The sequence below is a fragment of the Perognathus longimembris genome, chromosome 14, assembly GCF_023159225.1.
Source record: "Perognathus longimembris pacificus isolate PPM17 chromosome 14, ASM2315922v1, whole genome shotgun sequence".
Lineage (NCBI taxonomy): Eukaryota > Metazoa > Chordata > Mammalia > Rodentia > Heteromyidae > Perognathus > Perognathus longimembris.
The window spans coordinates 43791601-43815333 of record NC_063174.1 but is presented as its reverse complement, the minus strand read 5'-3'; the positions used below and the strand labels follow the sequence as shown (position 1 = coordinate 43815333).

Here is a 23733-nt window from a genome sequence, read left to right as displayed (position 1 = left end):
AGTCCTGGGGCTTGAACTCAGAGCCTGAGTACGGTCCCTGGCTTCTTTTTGCTCAAGGCTAGCACTCTGCCACTTGAGCCACAGTGCCACTTTTAGCTTTTTCTATATATGTGGTGCTGAGGAATCAAACCCAGGGCTTCATGCATACGAGGCAAGCACTTTACCACTAGGCTATATTCCCAGCCCCTAAAAGTTATTCTTATTAAAATTAAGTGCTAGGGTTGGGAATATGGGTTAGTGGTAGAGTGCTTGCCTTGCATTTATGAAATCCTAGGTTTGACTTCTCAGCATCACATAAACAGAAAAAGCCAGAAGAGGTGCTGTAGCTCAAGTGCTATAGTGCTAGCCTTGAGTAAACAAAAAAGAAGCCAAGGACAGTGCTCAGGCCCTGAGTCCAAGCCCCAGGATTGGCAAAAAACAAACAAACTCAAAAACACAACTTAGGTGCAAATGCTCCAACCTTTTATTTTTTCCTTTAGTCTGGAGGAAATGATACCAATTAATTGTATATCAAAATACACAGAAGATGTTAGGGTGTCTGTGTGTGTAACTTGCTTTTATTAAAATAGTGAGTATAAAGTGGTTGAGGTATAAAATAATTCTCTCACATATCCTAGTCCAATTAAACAGAGGAGAAGTTAAGAACTTGGAGGATCTTTCTCTTCTTTTTCTTTCCCTTTCCCTTCCCTTCTCCTTCTTTCCCCTCTTCTTCCTATCTTTATCCTTCTCTCCCTCTCTCTCCCTTCCTTCCCTTCCTTCCATTTATTACTTCTGAGTTTGAAGGGATGAACTCATGTTAATAGAGAAACTGTTGGTTCTGAATTGTTTGATTAAATAGATGTAACGCTGAAATGAGTTATGAACTACTGATCTGAGGCTACCTTAGTGTTTAGAGTGATGTCAATGGAACCTTTTCAGAAGAGTAACTGGTGACCAATAAAGCTGTATATTTTCCTCTCTGCAATTCAGGTGAGTGGGAGAAGGATCAAGCTCTTTTTTTTTTTTTGAGGGACAAGGTGACCAAAACTAGAATTGGAAAGAAGCTTTGGGGGTATATGTATTTCAGCTCCATTATCTCTTTGCCAAACTTTGTTAAAACCTATCTTGGCAGAGGATTCCCTCTTATTTCTAAGGACTTTTCAGAATCAGAAGACTTGTCACAAAATTTCTCAGCAGCTAGTTTAATTGCTCAGAAATTTTAATTACTAAGAATTTCTTTCTGGAGACTTAACATGATAAATTAAGTGCCATATTTTGGTTGTCCCTGAAAAAAAGAAATTGCTTGTTTGCAAAACTCCATGTTAACAGCACTTTTTAAAGACCTTCCATTCTTTATAGAACTTTTAAGATTTGGACACACAATTTTTTTTTTTTTTTTTTGGCCAGTCCTGGGCTTGGACTCAGGGCCTGAGTACTGTCCCTGGCTTCTTCCCGCTCAAGGCTAGCACTCTGCCACTTGAGCCACAGCGCCGCTTCTGGCCGTTTTCTGTATATGTGGTGCTGGGGAATCGAACCTAGGGCCTCGTGTATCCGAGGCAGGCACTCTTGCCACTAGGCTATATCCCCAGCCCCTTGGACACACATTTTACTTTTCATAATCAATTAACAAATATGAAAGGGAAACCTTACCTTTGATACAAATTCTAACCTTTCTTCCCCTTGGGAAGAATTTTTTTTTTTTACTGAGATGTTAGGTGAGAATCTTCTGGTTGCTTGAAAAAATACAATTCTCTCATAAGGAGGCACTGAGACATAGCTATGTTAAATACCAAGACAAGCAAAAGAGAAAGAACATGTGTTGGTCCTGTTATACTTAGAAGAAGCAAATAAATAACTAATGGGGAGTACTAAAGAGCTACTAGCTTTTGTTTCCACTGGGGGGGGGGGGGCGGAAAACAGTAACTGGATTTAAAGTGTTAACAATTGGAGCCAAATGCTAGTGGCTCACACCTATAATCCTACCTACTGAGGAGGCTGAGATCTGAGGATCGTTAGAAGCCAGCCCAGGCAGATAAGTCCCCTTGAGATTTTATCTCCAAATAACTACTCAAAAAACGGAAGTGGAGACAGTGTCGCAAAGTGGTAGGACAAGCTAGCTTTGAGCAAAAAGGGCTCAGGGACAGCACCCAGACCCTGAGTTCAAGCCCAACAACCAACCCCCTCCCCCCAAAAAAAAATTGGTAGTAGTTGGGGGAAAGATGTTGGTTATGAGGCAGGAGTAGGAAGAGAAGCCAGCCTAGCCTCTCTACCTGTTGAGCTTTGAGAGGACTTGGTGAGAAACACAGCTTGAAGGCTTGACGGAAATTTTGGGACTACTTATAACTGTGGGATATAATTTTTTGTTTGGGATATGGGTTGCTCCAAGGAGAACATTTGATTTTTATTAGCTGGTTCTGAAAGATTATTTTGTAGTACTTGGGAATTTTCTTCAATAAGAATTCTTGGGAAGTATATAAACAACTCTTCTTAAGATGGTATTTTAAAACTTGGATTCCAGGGAGGGCAGACTTGCCTGCTTTTTAGTGTGGGCACAGGTACACTAATTAGAAACAGATAGTGCTGTAAGCAAGGGAGCTAATTGGTTGATTCAATTAGATTCAGTTTTTGAAAGAAAGAAGCAGTGTTTATTGGTAGAATAGGCAATTGAGAGGGATGGGTAGAGGCTGTGTTTGCATACTGAGTGGCTGTGCCTTATTTGATTAAATAAATGCTCTGTGGCCTCAAAAGTCTGTTGCTTTCTGAATAGTTTCTAAGAAGTCTTCCATAATGTAATTTGCAGTTTGTGATGGTTAAGAAAGCCCTTTGCTCTTGACCTATTTAATCTCTGAACATTTATTTTACATTTACTTTCTTCTTCTTCTTCTTCTTCTTCTTCTTCTTCTTCTTCTTCTTCTTCTTCTTCTTCTTCTTCTTCTTCTTCTTCTTCTTCTTCTCCTCCTTCTTCTTCTCCTCCTTCTTCTTCTCCTTCTTCCTTCTCCTTCTCCTTCTCATTCTTTCTCTTCCTCTTCCTCATTTATTTTATTTTATTTTATTTTTTGCCAGTCTTGGGGCTTGCACTCAGGGCTTGAGCACTGTCCCTGGCTTCCTTTTGCTCAAGGCTAGCACTCTACAACTTAAGCCACAGCGCTACTTCCTGCTTTTTCTGTTTATGTGGTGCTGAAGAATCAAACCCAGGGCTTCATGCATGCTAGGCAAGCACTCGACCACTATGCCACATTCCCAGCCCCACATTTGCCCTCTTTAAGACTATTTCCAATGCCCATTTTATGATGCTTGAGGGAGCTACCTTTTCTTTTTAAAATAACTTTTGTTCCTGGTTATAGAAATACATATTTTTTTGTTTGGTTTTGGTTTTGTTGCCAGTCCTGGGGCTTGAACTCAGGGCCTGAGCATTGTCCCTGGCTTCTTTTTGCTTAAGACTAGCACTCTGCCACTTGAGCCACAGCGCCACTTCTGGCTTTTTCTATATATGTGGTGCTGAGGAATCGAACCCAGGCTTCATGTATACGAGGTGAGCACTTTACCGCTAGGCCATATTCCCAGCCCATAGAAATACATTTTTACCTGTTTTATTATGTGTGTACATTGAGTATTTTCCCCTCATGATTTGTGTTTTAATTGAGTGCTGTGCATAAATCAGGTTAAAGATACCTTTTCAAACAAACATTTGCCATTTCTTTTTTCTTTTTTGTGCATGTGTGTGTGTGTGTTGGTATTAGGGCTTTGACTCAGGGTCTTGCATTCTCCCTTAGCATATTTTGTTCAAGGCTGTTGCTTTACCACTTGGGTCTCAGGAATTCTTATGTCCACATTGGCTTTGAATTGCAGTCCCCAGGATTTGTTTAGGATTACAAGTGTCAGGCACAAGCACCCAGCCTTAACATTTATTTATCATTTCTTTATGGTAGAAATTTTCAAACATTTTTTCCTTCTAGCATTTTGAAATGTTTAGCACATTACTGTTATCTGTAGTGACCTTGTAGTGAATGATAGTACCTTAAAAACTTTTTTGGGGGCTGGGGAGGGTTGGTTGTCAGGCTTGAATTCAGGGCATGCACGCTCTCCTGAGGTCTTTCCGCTCAAGACTGGCACTCTACCACTTGAGGGACAGTGCCACGCCTGGCTTTTTCTGTGTATGTGGTACTGAGGAATTAAATCCAGGGCTTCCTGCATGCTAGGCAAGCATTCTGCCACTAAAGACATATTCCCAGCCCTTTTTTGGCTATTCACTTTAGTGTCTAGGCTGTCCTTGAACCTCAATCCTCAGTCTTTTGAGCAGCTAGAATTACAGGTGTGAACCACTGACACCTGGCTGGCTTTTTGATAGTTTTTTGAAGCACACAAGATATGCAGTTTTACTGGGACTATAGGTGTGATTCAGCCCTCTCCAATAATATATATTGAGATTGGAACAGAAAGTATGCAACAAGTTTTGTCTTCTAAAAAGTTTAGAAAATAATAAACTATTCACTGAATTATTAATCTGATTTTTTGTGGGGGTAATTGAGTTTAGATTCCAGTAGTAATGACCTAACAGTGATGATTTTGAATTAATCTTAGCCTCTTACTGCCCAAGTTGTAAACCTCTAAATCAAGAATTTGAAATTTACTATTTACATCATACTTGGTATATAATAGGGTTTTAGGAGATGTTAGTTGAAGAAATGGGTAGTCATCGAAGCCATGAAGTTGGTAGAAGAGGGCATTAGCTGGAAGAAGAGTTACCAAGCACACAACAGTAGAGAATCATAATGTTTTGAGGAGAAGACACAGACATGCAAAGCACATACGTTGCAGAAGATCAGGTAAGCTAGAACACTGTTGGGAGGAATTGGGATGAGAAAAGCCCAGGGAAACATTGCATTAAGGAAGGGAGGCAAGGTCTTTGGGTGATGAGAATAGGGTCACCTGGTTCAAAATTATCAGTAAGTATTGTACTTTATGGAGATAGCTGCTATAATTACCATCTTTTTTGCAATCTCTTTCTAATATATATGACAGACATCCCCTTCTCCAAAGGAAAAATGAGACTACAAATCAAAATTCAGTGTTAGTCACTACATAGAACAAGCTCAAAACCACTAAACATGGGTTTTCTGATAAGAAAAATCACAAACTGAAATAGGAAAACAATAGAATATTTAACATAAGGTTGCGGGAAAATTAAGTTGGGGGCAGGGAGGGGGGAATTCTAGTTAGAGTTTTTCTTAATACTATATTGTACCAGAAACCACTACCTCCCCCCATCTCCTTCCTCATATATGCATTTCTGTCTATCTTACTAATAGTTGTTAGAGTTCTAGTCCACCCATGGCCACATTTACTAATCTTTCTTGCAGTTAGAGGCAACCTTGGGATGACATTCTGGCTAGTGAGAAGTAAGCAGAAGTGCTGTGTGCCACTGCTGCCTCATACCCTTTGAAATAGAAGCCATTTCTTTCCACTTCTCTTTTCCTCTTCTATGGTCTGGAATATAGATGTCATTGTAAATGTAAGTTGCAGTTGCAGGAACGTGGGAAGATGGGGGCCTAAAAAGGTAAACCAATAACTTACCCACTCAGGACTGCCTATCTCCTCCAGGCTTCCATACAAGAGAATTAATTTCTATCTTGTCTTAACAGTGTTATTTCTGTATCACATATGTGCAATAATAAAGGCAACTCCCTCCTCCAACCAATATTGACCCTTCCATTGGATTTAATAGGGAAGGGTGAGCCATTGCTTTCATAGTAACAACTAAATAAGACTATATATTTAAAAAACTAAGGTCCCCCCCCCCCCACATTCCTTTTATTTCACTATATAGTCTACAGTGGCCTCAAAATTGAAATCCTATCTTGTCTTCCTGAGTTCTGAGATTACAGACTGGCATCACCATGCCAGAAAAGAAATAATTCTAATACCATTGAAGAGCTGTCATTAATACAAAACAGTGAGAACTAGATAAACTAAAATTCCTGTGAATGAAGAACCCTGTCTATGGGAGCTGTAATGGTCCTCTAGTTCCAGTGCTACTTGCAGGTTTCACACCCTTTTACCAACAGAAAGAAAAACCAGCACCATCTAAGACAGCTATATGGGGTGCTATGACCGATTACATTCTACAAAAGTCCCAGATACATGGTCAATTTTCAGCATAAGATATTTACCTAGTGCCAGAGAGGCTGGAGATCTAGAGGAGAAAGGCAACTTGATATCAACCATAGACTCAAAATCTTAGCAGATAAGAGCTGTGATAAACATACTGTGGATCCCACCTTGGCCACCGGTGGCTACTACTGTGAAGTAAGTCTGTCTTAAACCTTCGTGTGCATCTGGACCCAGAGGTTTGGCTGGAGTATAGATCTTTTGACACAGCTGTCTAGAGAGCAAAAGGCAGAAGCAGTGCTGATTTTTGTAATCTCTATCATCTTTTATGGGTGATGTTATGAGTCTGTCCGAACGTCTGCTTTGCTTAGAGGGAAGGACTATGGGAGATAGGAGAGAGAAGGCACCGTGTGCATCAGTATACAGGTTCACCTCATTAGGGCCATACTGTTGGCCGTGGGCAACCCCTCACAACTTGATCCTCCCTTTCTTTAATTTTACATGCTCAGGAGTAAAGCTTCTATATGTTTATTTTATTTTAATTTTCAGAACTTCAAAAATACTCCTAGCCACCCAGAACCTATTCTACTGAGAAACTCAGAGTTGTCATTATTATATCATTTTTATTGTTTGCATTCACTCCACAAATATTTTCTGTATCCCAAGAACTGGACTCTATTCGATGATACAAATAGAAAAGTTTAGTCTATTCATATAGACTCGGGCCCTGCGTGTTGTTCGTGAGCTTCTTTTGCTTGTCTGACACTCTACTCTTGGTTGTTTTTTTTTTTTTTTTTGCCAGTCCTGGGCCTTGGACTCAGGGCCTGAGCACTGTCCCTGGCTTCTCTTGGCTCAAGGCTAGCACTCTGCCACTTGAGTCACAGCGCCACTTCTGGCCATTTTCTATATATGTGGTGCTGGGGAATCGAACCCAGGGCTTCAAGTATACTAGGCAAGCGCTCTTGCCACTAGGCCATATCCCCAGCCCCCTGACACTCTACTCTTAAGCCACAGCACCATTTCCAGCTTTTCTGTATAGTTTATTGGAGATAAGAGTTTCATGCTACTAAATGTAAAAAAGGTCTAGAATAGACCCATCAGTGGATCACAATAGCTCAACAGCTATGTACACATGATCATATAAGATGAGGATAAGCAAAAACAACTCCAAGAGAAGGACACAGGAGGATTCTATTTTGATGTTACATGTAAAGTTCTAGGTGAATTTCCTTTGGCGTACGCTACGTGGTTACTGTATATGATTTTGGTACACTGGGTATTGTATATATGCCTATAATCTAGGGAAGGGAAAGAAAAACGAGGGTGTAAGCTATCACAAGAAATGTACTCACTGCCTTATTGTGTATCTGTACCCCTTTTGCACAACACCTTGTCAACAAAATTTAGTTAATAAAAAAAAAAGACTTTCATGGACTTTCCTGCCCACCTGAAACTCTAGAAAATGGGCTCTGGGTTTCTTTAGTCGGTATATCTCACAACCATGCATATCTTATGTATGCTTAAAACATTTTAGTGACATAGTTTTATCAGACAGTAAGTTCATGTGAAATATACTATAAGTAATAAAAAAAATAGCCTGACATGATGGCTCAAGCCTGTAATCATAATGCTTGAGAGGAATCACATTTTGAGGCTAGCCTGGGCATAAAGTTTGTACTTCATCTTGTAATGTATACTCAACGTCTAGCTTCACCAAAACTTAACAGTTAGCTTTTTGCTATAGATATTTTTCCATTAAGGAAAACACTAAGTTTTCATATATTCATCATTCATATTAGTTCATACATATTGAGCCCTTAGTATGAGCTAGGCATAGTCTCAGCACTAGGGAAATACACTTTTACTCCAGTGAGAGACACATAGGGTATATATAATATCAGACAGTTACAAGTGCTCCATCCAGAAAGATTAAAGGAAGAGAGCATTTTAGACCTGGTGGTTAGGGACACACTTAGAAGGCAGAAGCAGAGGCTGACATAGAGTAGGGAAGAAACACAGAGGAACAGGCTTCCAAGCTGAGGTTATATAAGGGTTTAAGGCAGGGAGCAGTGGGGGCTCGGTATATGACTTAGGAGTAAAGTGTTTTCCTAGCATGCATGAAGCCCTGGGTTCAATTCCTCAGCATGTATAAACATAAAAAACTGGAAGTGGGGCTGGGGATATGGCCTAGTGGCAAGAGTGCTTGCCTCGTATACATGAGGCCCTGGGTTCAACTCCCCAGCACCACATATACAGAGAACAGCCAGAAGTGGCGCTGTGGCCCAGGACTGGCCAAAAAAAAAAAACAAAACAAAACGGAAGTGGCACTGTGGCTCTAGGGGTAGAGTGCTAGCCTTGAGCAAAAAGAAGCCAGGGACATTGCTTAGGCCCTGAGTCCAAACCCCAGGACTGGCAAAAACAAACAAACAAAAGGTAGGGAACAATGACCTACCTTTAGGTGGGTCTGCAGTCAGAAAGATCTGGGAGACCTGGAACACATAGGATCCTGTTAGTCTTGTAGAAACTTTGTATTTTGTTACCAATGGAAGCTATAAAGGATATAATCTCAGGACCTGATTTATATTTAAACAGCTCTCCCTCCAGTCCTTTTAAGTAGTAATCTCTGGGGAAATGTTGCTTCCCTTCTTTCCTAGAGGTATAAATTCTCCATCTGAAGTTTATCACTCCCAGCCAAGCATTTAAAATATTCTTTGACTACATAAATACATAACCATAAATAATGTAATAATGTCTTGTACATATTAATAACTCATTCCTTCTATTATTTCTTTGTGTGGATATACCATGTTTCATTAATCATTGATAAATATTTGTTTTTTACTTTCTAGCTATTAGGAGTATTGCTGATAGGAGCATTCATGTTTTGTGAGAACATGTTTTACTTATTTATTTATTTTTGGCCAGTCCTAGGCCATGAACTCAGGGCCTGAGCACTGTCCCTGGCTTCTTTTTTGCTCAAGGCTAGCACTCTGCCACTTGAGCCACAGCGCCACTTCTGGCCATTTTCTGTATATGTGGTGCTGAGGAATCGAACCCAGGGCCTCATGTATAGGAGGCAAGCACTCTTAACACAAGGCCATATTCCCAGCCCCCATGTTTGATTTTTTATTCAAACAGTTGTAAAAGGGATTTCACTTTAGCATGTCCATTTATGTGTACAGTGCATCTTGGTCAGTGACATCCCTGAATCATTCTCCTTCTCTCCTCATTTCCACCAATCTCCCCAGTTCTATTTTCCCCTAGTTCTATTTTCACATATGTAGATTGAGTATAAATACATAAATAAGCAAGCAACCCCCATTTGCTTCAGACAATATAGTTTCAGCTTCCTAACATTCATTTTATTAAGTTGTCTGTTGCTACCTCTGGGTACCACACTTTTTAGTCAGTTTGATTGTATATATATATATATATATGCATGTGGTCCTTAATGTGTTTTCATAGCGTTTATGTTTTAGTTCTAACTTCTACATGTGAGAAAATACATGTATCCTTTTTTTCCTCAGCCTCACTTTATTTAATATGATTGTTTTCCAGGTTCATTCATTTTCCTGCAAATGATATATTATACTCCTGATACATATCATTTATTTTTTGAGTAGAATTGCTAATAACCTAGGAACATTTTAGGAACTGTTTTTTAGAGTGGCTATATCATTTTATAATTCCATTAGTATTTTTTGTTTTAAGATTCTTTGTGTTATTTTTATTTATTTTTTTCTTTGTGTTATTTTTAAACATACCTTGCCATGTAGACCAGACTGACTTCAAATTCACCACCTTCTTGCTGGAATTATAGGTATGCATCACTATGCCAGGTCTCCTTTCACTTTATTTTTTCTGTTCAGAAGTCATAATATTTACACATTTTTCATTTTCTCTTTCTTTTGGCAGTACTGGAGTTTGAATTCAACACCTGATAAATAGGCACTCTACCACTTGAGCCATTCCCCAAGCCACTTTGTGCTTTAGTTTTTTTTCTTTCTTTTTTTTCCCCCCAGGTTTGGCTTTGGTGTTGGCAGTGCTGGCGTTTGAACTCAGGCCACTGCACTGGCTATAGGGAGGTGCTCTACTGCTAAGCCATACCTCTAGCCCCATTTGTTGCTGTTAACTTTTAGGAACTGTCTCATTTCCTGCCTGGTGTTGATCCTATGGCTTTCTTTTGTTTCTGGGGTAACAGGTGTTCATCCATCTACTCCCCATTGAGATTAGATTTTTCTCCCCAACCGAGTTTGTAACTGGAATCTTCCTGATCTCAGCCTCACACATGACTTATACATGCTGGTTCCACTGTTCTAGCTCTGGGTTGAGGAATGGCTCACATGAACTTTTCTGCCTTGGCTGATCTCAAATGTAGGTCCTCCCATTCGTAGCCTCTTAAATAGTTCAGATTAAAGAGGACAGCCACTGGCAGGTAACGAATTCTTTACATAGAATCTCAGTAACTTAAAAAATTTTTTGTATATGTATATCAGTTGTGGGGCTTGAACTTAGGGCCTATCCCTTAGCCTCTTTATGCCTAAGTCTAGTACCACTTGAGCCAAAGCACCACTTCTGTTTTTTTTTTGGCCAGTCCTGGGCCTTGGACTCAGGGCCTGAGCACTGTCCCTGGCTTCTTCCTGCTCAAGGCTAGCACTCTGCCACTTGAGCCACAGCGCCGCTTCTGGCCGTTTTCTGTATATGTGGTGCTGGGGAATCGAACCTAGGGCCTCATGTATCCGAGGCAGGCACTCTTGCCACTAGGCTATATCCCCAGCCCCCCACTTCTGGTTTTTGAGTGGTTAATTGGAGATGTGTCACATGGGGACTTTTCAGTTTGGCTCCTCAGAGCTCAGCCTCCCAAGTAGCTAGGATTACAGGCATGAGCCACACTGGTGCCTGGTGAATCTCAGTAACTTTTTGACCAGCCTAAACCCAAATTGTGATTCCCCCAGTCTCTACCTCTTGTGTACCAGCTTGCCTGGCCTTACAAATGCGTTTTCTTTTAAAGAAAACATAGGGCTGGGAATATGGCCTAGTGGCAAGAGTGCTTGTCTCATATATGTGAAGCCCTGGGTTCCATTCCCAAGCACCACATATATAGAAAATGGCCAGAAGTGGCGCTGTGGCTCAAGTGGCAGAGTGCTAGCCTTGAGCAAAAAGAAGGCAGGGAAAGTGCTCAGGTCCTGAGTCCAAGGTCCAGGACTGGCCAAAAAAAAAACCAAAAACCATAACCTTTTCTTTCTTTGTTTCTTTCTCTTCTTCTTCTTTTTTTTTTTTGGTCAGTTGTGGGATTTGAACTTGGGGCCTGGGTATTGTCCCTAAGTCTTTTGCTCAAGGCTAGCACTCTACCATTTTAAGCTACAGTACAGCTTCTGGGTTTTTGTTAGTTAATTGGGGAGAAGAATCTCATGGAGTTTTCTGCCCAGGCTGGCTTTCAACCCTGATTCTCAGATCTCAGCCTGAGTAGTTGGGAAAACAAGTGTGAGCTGTAGGCCACCAGCACCTGGCTCGTGTGTGTGTGTGTGTGTGTGTGTGTGTGTGTGTGTGTGTGTTATTACTGGGGTTTGAACTGATGGCCTGGGTGCTGTCCCTCAGTTTTTTCACTCGAGGCTGACACTCCCCCATTTGAGCCATAGCTTTACTTCCAGCTTTTTGGTGGTTAATTGGAGATAAGCATCTCGTGGACTTTCCTGTCTGGGCTAATGTCAAGCTATGATCCTCAGAGCTTAGTCTCCCCAGTAGCTAGGATTGTAGGCATGAGCCACTGGCATCTAGCTTAAAGATCCATTTTGAAGTTTTCTGTTTGTTTTGTAGAGCTTGGGAATCAAACCTGTGTTTTTACACAGAGTCCATTTTGGGTTACCTTTTTGAAATAGCAGGTCCAAATCAATTTTTATGTGGCTATCTAGATATCCCTGCACTCTTTTTTTTTTTTTTGCTGGTATCATCAGGGTTTGAATTCAGAACCTTACACTTTTGCTTGGCTGGCTTGCTCACTCCAGTGTTCTGTCAATTGAGCCATGCCTCCAGTCCAGCATTCTGCTGCTTAATTGGGTATGGAGTTCCTTAGACTTTTCTTCCCTGACTGGCTTCAAACCATAATTCCTCAGATCTCAGCTTCCTGAGTAGCTAGGATTATAGATGTGAGTCACCAGTTCCTAGCTCCTTACCACTTTTTGAAACAACTATTCTTTCTCCCTTTATTATAGTACTTCTGTGAAAAATCAGTAGTAGCCAGACGTAAGCCAGGCTTATGCCTATAATCTCAGCTATGCCAGAGGCTGAGATCTGAGGATCTTGGTTTGTCCAGGCAGATAAATCTTAGTGACTCTTATCTCTGAATAAACAGCAAAAACCCAAGAGAGTGTAAGGCCTTTGGTTTAAGCTCCAGTACCAGCACCAATAAATAAATATTGTAAAAGTTTATTTCTAGACTCTACAATCTATCTGTGTATTCTTATGCCAATACCACACTGCCTTGATTGTGACTTTGTAGTAAGATCCTTGTGCTCCACCTTGATTATATGAGATTCTGTCTATTCCTGGTCTTTGACATTTCTATATGAATTTTAGCATTAATTTGGCAATGTCTTAGAAAATTAAAAAGCAGCTGGTATTCTGAATTGAATTTGTAGGACAATTCACAGTTTTCTATATTAAGGTTTCCAAGTTTGAATATAGGGAGTCTTTCCAATTATTTAGATTTTCCTAATTTGTTCCAACAATGTGTTGTAGTTTCCAGTTTCCTAAGTCTTGGATTCTTCTTCCTAATAAGTCTTAGATTCTTTTCAGTTCTGTTGTGTTGAGAAATTTTATAAAATCAAATTTGTTGACCTTTATTTTGTAGTTTATGCTTTCGTGGTTTTAGGAAAATCATTCTGTACTGTAAGGTCAAAATTTTTTCTTCAATATGCCAGTTCTTTTTTGTTTTATTTCTCTTAACATTTGGATATTTAACAGCCTAGAATTATTATTTATTTATTTATTTATTTATTTATTTATTTATTTATTTATTTATTTTGGCCAGTCCTGGGGCTTGGACTCAGGGCCTGAGCACTGTCCCTGGCTTCTTTTTGCTCAAGGCTAGCACTCTGCCACTTGAGCCACAGCGACACTTCTGGCCATTTTCTGTATATGTGGTGCTGGGGAATTGAACCCAGGGCCTCGTGTATACGAGGCATGCACTCTTGCCACTAGGCCATATCCCCAGCCCTAGAATTAATTTTTTTACAAAATGATGTTAGCTGGGATCTACTTTGTTTTTCACATAGAAAACCACTTTGAGAGCCTTTAATTCCAGTTTTCTACATAGGGAGCAGGAAGTGTTTCTCTTTTTCTCTCTCTTCTTTAACTCTGTATACTAAAGCAATTCTTGCTAAAACTTTCCAAAGAAAGACAACCACATTTTTCTTTTCTTTTTTCTTTTTTCTTTTTTTTGGCCAGTCCTAGGCCGTGAACTCAGGGCCTGAGCACTGCCCCTGGCTTCTTTTTGCTCAAGGCTAGCACTCTGCCACTTGTGCCACAGCGCCCCTTCTGGCCATTTTCTGTATATGTGGTGCTGAGGAATCGAACCCAGGGCCTCATGTATACAAGGCAAGCACTCTTGCCACTAGGCCATATCCCCAGCCCCGAAAACCACATTTTTCAACACCAATTAATAAAATCAACCCATTCCCTGAATAGTAGCAATGCTATCACAATTATCTATCAAATTCTTATTTAAAATTTAAAACTGGGCACTGGTGGCTCATGCCTATAATCTTAGCTACTCAGAAGGCTGAGATCTGAGGATTGTGGTTTGAAGCCAGCCCAGGCAGGAAAGTAGTTTAATCTCCAATAAACTACTCAGAGAAAGCCAGAAGTGGTGCTGTGGCTTAAGTGGTAGAATAGCTAGCCTTGGGCAGAAAGAAGATCAGGGACAGCACCCAGTCCCGTGAATTCAAGCCTCAAGATTGGCAATAAAATGAAATAAAATGCACCCTTAAAAAGATTTTTGACCTGCTCCGTTTCCGACCTGGGCTGGTTCACCCCTCCTTAGGCAACCTGGTGTTCCCTCCACTTTTGGGAGGTCACCATATTGATGCTGAACTTAGTGCACACCCCCGATTGGCCTAGCACACTGCAGCCCAGAACTCCTGGACTCAAGCAATCCTCGGGGCTCAGCCTTCCGAGTGGCTGGGATTACAGACATGCACCACCGCGCCTGGCTAAAAAGATTTTTTTATCTGTTCTATTTCTCTGTTATTTAGTGGAAAGCAAATGCCCAAATTGCTATAGTTCTCTAGTTTTCGTGTGCCTGTGGTTTGAAATCAGGGCCTGAGTACTGTCCCTGAGCTTTTATGCTCAAGGCTTTGTGCTCTTCCACTTGAGCCACAGCTCTACTTTTGGCATTTTGGTGGATTCACTCATTGGAGATAAGAGTCTCAGACTTTCCTGCCCAGGCTGGCTTTGAATTTTGATTCTCAGATCACAGGTGTGAGCCACCAATGCCCAGTCATAGTCTTATCACCTAATAAGATGATTCCCCTCCACTCAGTTTGTCTTTAAAACTGCCTTTTGCTTTCTTAAAGGAATTTTAAAATCTAAGAAAGATAGAATTCTCAATAGGAAAATAGTTATGCCAGACAGCAAGCTTTGGAAGCACTTTTCAGTCTAGTCCACATGAGGTACATACACATTGGCAGTTATTAGACATTTTATCCTATTTGCAAGAAAAAAAATGTGAATTCCCTACTTTTCAGAATTTTTCTGCTGACAAATGAGGACACTTCTGGCATGGCATAGCTTGTGTGAAATGCACAAAATGCCGAACTATTCTCTGTAGTATGTGTGGTATGCAGTAGGAAAAGGCTGGTGCATTTCAGTATAATTCCAAGAAAAGACAGTCTCAGCAGAACATATTTTAAGAAGCAACAGAATATACCACTTGGAAATGAAGACTCATTTAATGCAAAGGCATGGCCCTGTTCTTTGCTGAAGAATTATAGGTGGTTCATATTCGATATTAAGTTGTTGTGGTTTTTTTTTTAAACAATATTCCAAAGCAGGTGGGCGTGTTCTGTCATCTTAGCATTCAGCTGGAATATAGCCATTTGTTTAAGGAAGTCATGATTATGTGATTTGATGTTTATATCAGAGCCCTTCTTTTTCTGTAATAACTATATTGTCATTACTGTTTGCAAAGAATCATTCCTTTGAAATCATTTTGCAGTGTTATTAAGTCTTGCTTGTTTGTTTCTGAGATGAAAGAGGCAGAATGGCAGAATGTAGCATCTAATCCAGGACCTTCCCCCCGCCCCCCACGTGCTTTTTGTGTCCATCCTGGAGCTTGAACTGACTCAGGGTCTGGGTGCTGTCCCTGAACTTCTTTGGTTCAAGTCTAGAGCCTACCACTCAAGCCACAGCTCTACTTCCAGCTTTTTTGGAGTAGTTTATTAGAGATAAGAATCTGACAGACTTTCTGCCCAAGCTGGCTTTGAACTGTTATCTTCAGATCTCCACTTCCTGAATAGCTAGGATTACAGGTGTGAGGCACTGAGAGAGAGAGAGAGAGAGAGAGAGAGAGAGAGAGAGAGAGAGAGAGAGAGAGAGAGAGAGAGAGTGAGAGAGAGTGTTTTACTGTTAAAATAAGAAAGAGAGAGAGTTTTATTGTTAAAATAAGAATACTCAGCAGTGCACTGGTGGCTCAGGCCTATAATCCTAGCTACTGAGGAGGCTGAGATCTGAGGACTGAGGTTCGAAGCCAGCCCAGGCAGGAAATTCCACCAGACTCTTGTCTCCAATTAAACAACAGAAAACTGGAAGTAGAGCTGTGGCTCAAAGTAGTAGAGTGCCAGCTTTGAGCAAAAAGAGATCAGGAGGGCTAGGAATGTGGCTTAGTAGTAGAGTGCTTGCCTAGCATGTATGAAGCCCTGGGTTCAATTCCTCAGTACTACATAAACAAAACAGAAAAAGCAAGAAGGTACTGTGACTCAAGTGGTAAAGTGCTAGCCTTGAGCAAACGAAACTTGGGGACAGTGCCCCAGACCCTAAGGAAAAGCCTCAGGACTGTCCAAAAACCAAAGAAAGATCAGGAACTATACCTAGGATCTAAGTTCAAGCCCCATGACTCATACCAAGAAAAGACAATAACAACAACAAGAGATCATAACAGAAGACACAAATTAATTTTTCTGACAATTATAAACTCTTGAACTTTTTTTTTTTTTTTTTTTTTGCCAGTCCTGGGGCTTGAGACTCAGGGCGTGAGCACACTGTCCCTGGCTTCTTTTTGTTCAAGGCTAGCACTGTCAACTTGAGCCACAGCACCACTTTTGGCCTTTTCTATATATATTGTGCTGAGGAATTGAACCTAGGGCTTCATGTATACGAGGCAAGCACTCTTGCCACTAGGTCGTATTCCCATCCCCCACTCTTGGACTTCTTTATTAGGTCAGTTCCCAATGTCAAAGCTCTCCCAGGATTTTCTTTTTTCTTTATTTTGTCATGGGGCTTGAATTCAGGGCCTTGGTGCAGTCTCTTGAGGTCTTTTGCTCAAGGCTAGCACTCTACCACTAGCCATATCTCCAACTCCAGTTTTCTGGTAATTAATTGGAGATAAGAGTATCAAGGACTTTCTTGCCTGAGCTATCTCTGAACCACTGTCCCCAAATCTCAGTCTCCTAAGTAGGATTTCAGATGTGAGCTACCAGTACCTGGTAATTGTGTCTTTTACGTCTCAAATTTACATGGTATTAAGCATTTTATAGTTCCTTATGGCATATCATGTATTCTACAACAGCCTTCTGCTGTATTCTACCTCCTTTTTTCAGCTTTTTTGGTAATGAGTTTCAGTTTCTAACATTAGTAGAGTTGTTTGGTGTTTACTTCTGCCTTTCTCAATAACATACTTATACTTCTGTCTCTGATTTTCAATATCGGGTTTTATTTATGAACTTACCACTGTTCAAAAGTTTTGTTCCTCCTAGGGAAAGAGATGGTGACAAGAAATTTGATATAACTGGAACAAAGGTCCAGGAGGTAGAAAAGAAAGACATAAAGGCAACATGAAAAACTGCAGAATGACTTTGGTACCATGATGGTGTAGACCAAGTTTTTATTCTCTTAACTTCCTCCCCCCCCCCCAATTTACTTTTATTGTCAAGGTTATGCACAGAGGGGTTACATTTACTTATGTGAGGTAGTGAGTACATGTCTTGTCAAACTTTTACCTCTCCTTCATTTTTCTCCTACCCCCCCCCACAAGTTGTACAGTTAATTTCCAACATAGTTACATTGGTTCACCCTTTGTCCTTTGTCTCACTATTTTGATGTTTCCCTTCCCTTTCCTAATTCAGATAGAGGTTTATACAATACCCACTGTACCAAAGTCAAATAGTGACAACAGGGGATAAACCATAGGAAAGAAAAAAGAAATAATTTCACATAGTACATTAAAAATAACAACAGTGAAAAACCTCTTGTAGGAAACTTGTTTTTTGTTTTTTTAATGTGCAGTACTGGGGCTTGACCTCTGAGACATGTGTGCATGTTTCCCTCTCCATTTCCCTTTCCCTCTTTCTCCCTCCCCTTCTCCCTTTCTTTTGGCTCTTTTTCTCTAAAAATTTTAAAAATTGTTACTGTAGAGATGATGTACAGAAGGTTACAATTAGGTAAGTCAGGTAATGAGTATATTTCTTTTTGGATAATGTCACCCCTTCCCTTGCTCTCTTCTGGTTTCTTCCTCCTGTCCGTACCCACAAGTTGTATAGTTCATTTTCAACACAGTGTCTAGTAACTACCACTGCTGCATTTGTTCACCTTTGTTCCTCCATTCTCTTTTTTTTTTTTTTTTTTTTGCCAGTCCTGGGCCTTGGACTCAGGGCCTGAGCACTGTCCCTGGCTTCTTCCCGCTCAAGGCTAGCACTCTGCCACTTGAGCCACAGCGCCGCTTCTGGCCGTTTTCTGTATATGTGGTGCTGGGGAATCGAACCTAGGGCCTCGTGTATCTGAGGCAGGCACTCTTGCCACTAGGCCATATCCCCAGCCACCCTCCATTCTCTTTTAGCTTTTTTGCTCATAACTGGGGCTCTACCACATGAGTCACACACACTTTCCATCATTTTGCTCAAAGTTGGAGCTGAGAGTCTCTTGGATTTGTCTGCCTGGGCTTGGCTTCAGACTTCAAATCTCAGGTCTCAGCCTTCTGGATGGAATTATAGGTGTCAGCCACTTGCACCTGGCTTGGAGACATTTTCTTACGGAGATGGTGGAGCTTTTTGAACAGGGGAGTGACTTGGTTAGTTTTCTTTGGGTGTAGGAAGAATCCTGGTGTCAGGGAGACCAAATGTAAAGAAGGATGTTGCAATAGTTAATTCTTCAGTGGGAGAGGCACTGGGAATTTTTTTTTTAATTGAGGAGTAGCGGCTGGGAATTCAGCCTAGTGGCAAGAGTGCTTGTCTTCTATACATGAAGCCCTGGGTTTAATTCCCCAGCACCATATACATACAAAACGGCCAGAGGTGGCGCTGTGGCTCAAGTGGCAGAGTGCTAGCCTTGAGCAAGAAGAAGCCAGGGACAGTGCTCAGGCCCTGAGTCCAAGCCTCAGGATTGGCAAAAAATAATTTAAAAAAAAAATTGAGGAGTAAAATGTACTTGTCTCCGATGCCAGGTTATTATGTAAGATATGCTAGGCTATCGTAGGAACATATAACTGTGAATTTTAACTTGAATGTACATATCATCAGGATATACAACATTTTTTGCCTTCTTAAAATTCCATGGTACCCAGCAAGAATATCTTGTAAGGCACAGAAATTTATTAGTAGTCTTCATGGAAGCCAGAAATAAGGTGGAGTTAAAAATGACTCCAAACTTGGGAGACTGGGTAGACTGGATGGTGATGCTGTCGACCAAAATAGGTAATAGAAGGCAGGGATCAGTTTATAATGGAGGGGGAGGAGTGAGATAAATAACTCAACTTTAGGCTTCTTGTGCTTGAGTTTCCCATGTAATCTAAAAGAATTATATAGTAGGTAGACAGGAATACAGATTTGGAGCTGCTGTAAGCATCTTGGGATTACAACATAGCTTCATGTGTCAGCATATAAACTCTATTGAGAACTAACAAGCAGATGAGGATTCTTTAGGCTGATGGGAGATGACCTGAGGTTATGATTTGCATATGCTATGGTTTTAAATTTGTTTTACTCCAAAAAGTGAAGAAAATTAGTGGCAAAGTGGTTTCAGTGTTTTAAAAATAAAATGACAAGTGAAAACTCAATAACAGGTATACTCACTGTTAAAGAAAAAAGTCAAACTGGTTTAGAAGCAAGTTTCTCTTCTTCTCTACTCTTACCAAGTGATTTCTTGTTTATCCTCCTAGGGGAGTTGAGGTCAGATAGACAGACAGACAGACAGACAGACATAGATAGATAGATAAAAAGATATATTATTCGCATAGGTTATATTTGATAATGCCTTTCCAGTTTTGCTTTAATATTGCTTAATATTTAATATTGCTTAATGAACATGGTTGACAGACTGCAGACATATGGATGAAGTAGCCTGTTAATTTGATTTTCTTTTTCCTTCGCCATGTCCTATAGTGCTTATGGTAGTGTGGTTACAGTGTTTGACTTTTTTTTCCTATTTCTTTTGTATTCTCACCCCCCATTCCCTTTTAATGGGGTTTCATGCTTGCTTGGCTTGCTTGTTCACATCCAAGCCATGCTTTTAGGTCAGTGTTGGTTTGTTTTAGGTGCTGGTCTTGGGGCTTGAACTCCAGGGCCTAGGCAGTCCCTTAGCTTTCTTTTTTCTTTTTTTTTGCCAGTCCTGGGACTTGAACTCAGGGCCTGAGCACCGTCCCTGGCCTCCTTTTGCTCAATGCAAGCCCTCTACCACTTGAGACACAGTGGCACTTTGGCTTTTTCTGTTTATGTGGTGCTGAGAAATAGAATCCAGGGCTTCATCTTTATGCATGCTAGGCAAGCATTCTACCACTAAGTCACATTTCCAGCCTCCCTGAGCTTTTTGATCAAGGCTAGTACTCATTCAACCTGAGCCATAGTTCCACTTCTGGCGCTCTCTCTCTCTCTGGGCTGGCTTCAAACCTTGATCTTCAGATCTCAGCCTCCTGGATAGCTCAGTGTTTTGTTCTTTTTTTTTTTTTTTTTTTTTGCCAGTCCTGGGCTTGGACTCAGGGCCTGAGCACTGTCCCTGGCTTCTTTTTGCTCAAGGCTAGCACTCTGCCACTTGAGCCACAGCGACACTTCTGGCCATTTTCTGTATATGTGGTGCTGGGGAATTGAACCCAGGGCCTCATGTATACGAGGCGAGCACTCTTGCCACTAGGCCATATCCCCAGCCCCTGCTCTTTATTTTTTAAAGATGGACTCTTGAAGGCTTTTCTTCCTGGGCTAGCTTCAAACCTTGATCCTCTGGATCTGAGCTTCCTGAGTAGCTAGGGTTGACAGGCCTGTGCCACTGATGCCTGCCTGTATTTTCTTGAACAGTAATATTACTGTCTAGGCAAATGTACCTTAGTATTCATTGGTGTATCTAAATTTTGGTCTTGTGCAATGCTAATATAACATCACATTGTGTTTCTCACGAATCCGTGTGTTTCTCCAACTTGTCGGGGATGAGATACTAGTATTTTCTTGATTATAGTGTTGGCAGTATCACTCAGGTTAAACAAATGGCTGAAGGGCTTATTTGAGCCCCCTGAGTGAACCAGAATTTGAAGTCCACTGTAAGAGTCAGTAAGCCTGTGTTTTGTTTATAGTGAACCTGACCCCATTGACAGCTCAACCAGACCCCGTTGAAAGCCATCAGGTCTGAGTTTTAGAAATACCATAATATTAACTTGCAAAATTATTGTAACTTAATGTCTTCTTTCCTAGGGTACTCCTTTTGAAAGAGCATAATCTACATTTTCATTAATTCAACAGACATTCATTTCATCATATTTTTATGAGTTGTCATTTTACATTGTTATTAAGTATTCATGCTTTGTTAAAAGAGTAAATACTTTCCTGGTAGTTGGATATATAGTAGTGAACAAAACTGGCTAAGTACTTTCCCTTATGGAATTTTATACTTGTATAAGATGTTGGTACTTTTATAATTGTTGAATCAACCAAAATAGCATCAGTACTTAAAGATCAAGTAATTTTGTTCCTTAAGTTTTAAGATGTCCACCTATGACAAATTAACATACCAGTTTGTTCATTCTGCCCCTACGTGATCAAGGTAATTTATCTTTTGACTTAAGTCACATTCCAAAGTAACTTTATAGTTAAACCTTAGATCTTTGAAATATATTTAATTTTAAATAAGGCCTTAGGATCACAGTTTTTAAAAGTAAACGGATCAGCCAGAGATGTAGCTCAATGTTAGTGTGCTTGCCTAGCTGTGTGAGGCCCTCATTTGATTCCCTGTCCTGCAAAACAGGCCAACTAATGATTGGACTGGCTTTTTCCTAGATAGGCCAACCTATAGCACAAATATACTGATCCTGCTGGTTTGAGTATGTTTGAAATAGAGGCGGATCTCTTTACCCACTGCATTCCTGTGATGTAAATTAGCTGCACATTGGTTAGAGACTGTGTATGTGTGTGTGGGGGGGGGTTGTGTAACTCTTCCGGCTTTCTAATGCTATGTACAATTAAGGGTGAATACTTTAAAACAATTCTTCATTAAGGAGAATTTGGCATTAGTATAAATACAGAACTAAAGGCAAAATATTTTCAGATACAATTCAGAGATAACCAGAAAGTTATTTTAAACTGTTTTTCATTTTGCTTCATCCAACTTAACAGCTTCTATTATGTTGTTAACTTTTATTACACAATTTCCTTCCTTCCTTCTTTCCTTCCTCCATCCCCAGTCTGGGTATGGACTCCATACTGGGTTCAAGTGTTCCATTTGCCTTAGCCTACTGAGTAGCTGGACCTATAGGCAGCACTACAGTCCCAGCTGTCTTTCCCATACTTGCATAAGTATTTTACTTTTGTGCATAATAACTTGTGTTACCACTGACAAAGATTTATATGAACTGTGTGTTCCTGTAGTGGCTTAGTCCTGAGTTATTTGAAATACTATGGCTGGGTGCCTTAGAATGTGTGCTAGGGGGTTAGGAATATTACCTAGTGGCAAGAGTGCTTGCCTCGTATACATAAAGCCCTAGGTTCGACTCCTCAGCACCACATATATAGAAAATGGCCAGAAGTGGCACTGTGGCTCAAGTGGCAGAGTGCTAGCCTTGAGCAAAAAGAAGCCAGGGACAGTGCTCAGGCCCTGAGTCCAAGCCCCAGGACTGGCCAAAAAAAAAAAAAAGAATGTGTGCTAGGAAAGCATTTACAAGTATTTTTACATTCTAAAACTGAATTTACTTTTGAACTTTTTGTAACTTCATTGGCAAGTTTGTATAGTATTTTTTCAGGTTAGGCTGCTACTTATTTATTAATCTTTTTTAGAGCAAAAGGAATTATATTCCCTTTCATTATCACATTTTAGAATCTACTTCTGAAAATCAAATTATGATAAAATTATTATTACACATTGTTTAATGAGTCTTCCTCACTCCCTCTTTACTTCTTACTGTTTATGAATAATTTGTAAATTATTTCCATTGGAAACATGCCAAAAAGAAAACAAGTATGCCTAGCTTAGATCTTAGTGTTTCCCTGGATTTTTAACTTACATAGTTCTCAAGTAATAGTTCTACAAATCTCTGAGGACTTAGATTTTTCAGTAATCTTTTTCTTGCTGTGATCGGATAAACGTTATTACTTCTCTTTCAGATCCATCATGTTACAGAAAATGGAGGCCTGTATAAAAGACCATTTAATGAGGCTTTTGAAGAAACACCCATGTTGGTTGCTGTGCTCACATATGTGGGATATGGGGTCCTTACCCTCTTTGGATATCTTCGAGATTTCTTGAGGCATTGGAGAATTGAGAAGTGTCACCATGCAACAGAACGAGAAGAACAAAAGGTGATTACTAGAGTACTTGATTCTGTAAATGGACTCCTTTCATAGAAACCTTAGTGTTTGCAGTGGAGTTTTTCCTTAGAAATATGGTACATGTTAAAATAAATATTCCATAGTGGGTTAAACTTTGTGAAAACATTTCACAAAGAAAGCTGAAAGCAAGGTGAAAGACATAAATCAAAGCATTACACGTATTTTTAACTTAGGAACGAAATGGTCAATCATTCTTCCTATTACTTGGGTTAGAAGGCTAATATTTACAGGCGAAGCAATGTATTAGAGGACACTTAGCATCGTAGCTGCTGTGTCCGCAGGAATGTAGTTGCCTAAAGCTTCTTGCTACACCTAATTGTGTACTGTAATCTGCAAAGATGAGGTTTTTGTTTGTTTGCTTCTTGGGAGGAGATTCCAGGGCTTGAACTCAGGACCTGGATTCTGTTCCTTAGCAGTTTTTTTTTCCTCAAAGCTGGCACTCTACCACTTAAGCCACACTTCCTCTTCCAGTGTTTTTGTGTTTAATTGAAGATAAGAGACTCTTAGACTTCCCTGTCTAGGTTGTTTTCAAGCCATAATTCTTGTATTGCAGCCGCCTGATTAGGTAGGATTACAGGTGTCAGCTATGGTGCCTGGTAATGATGAGGTTCTCTGAGGTGTTTTCTTCGGAACA

General features: G+C 40.4%; 1 protein-coding gene across 1 annotated transcript in view; it reads left to right on the top strand.

Moving 5' to 3' along the window:
* The window catches only part of Sptlc2 (serine palmitoyltransferase long chain base subunit 2), a 107140-nt gene that overhangs the window by 3504 nt on the left and 79903 nt on the right, over positions 1–23733 (top strand). Inside the window, exon 2 of the mRNA XM_048362975.1 lies at positions 22875–23069. Within this exon, the coding sequence (XP_048218932.1) occupies positions 22875–23069 (195 nt within the window). The remainder of the gene's footprint in view (positions 1–22874; positions 23070–23733) is intronic.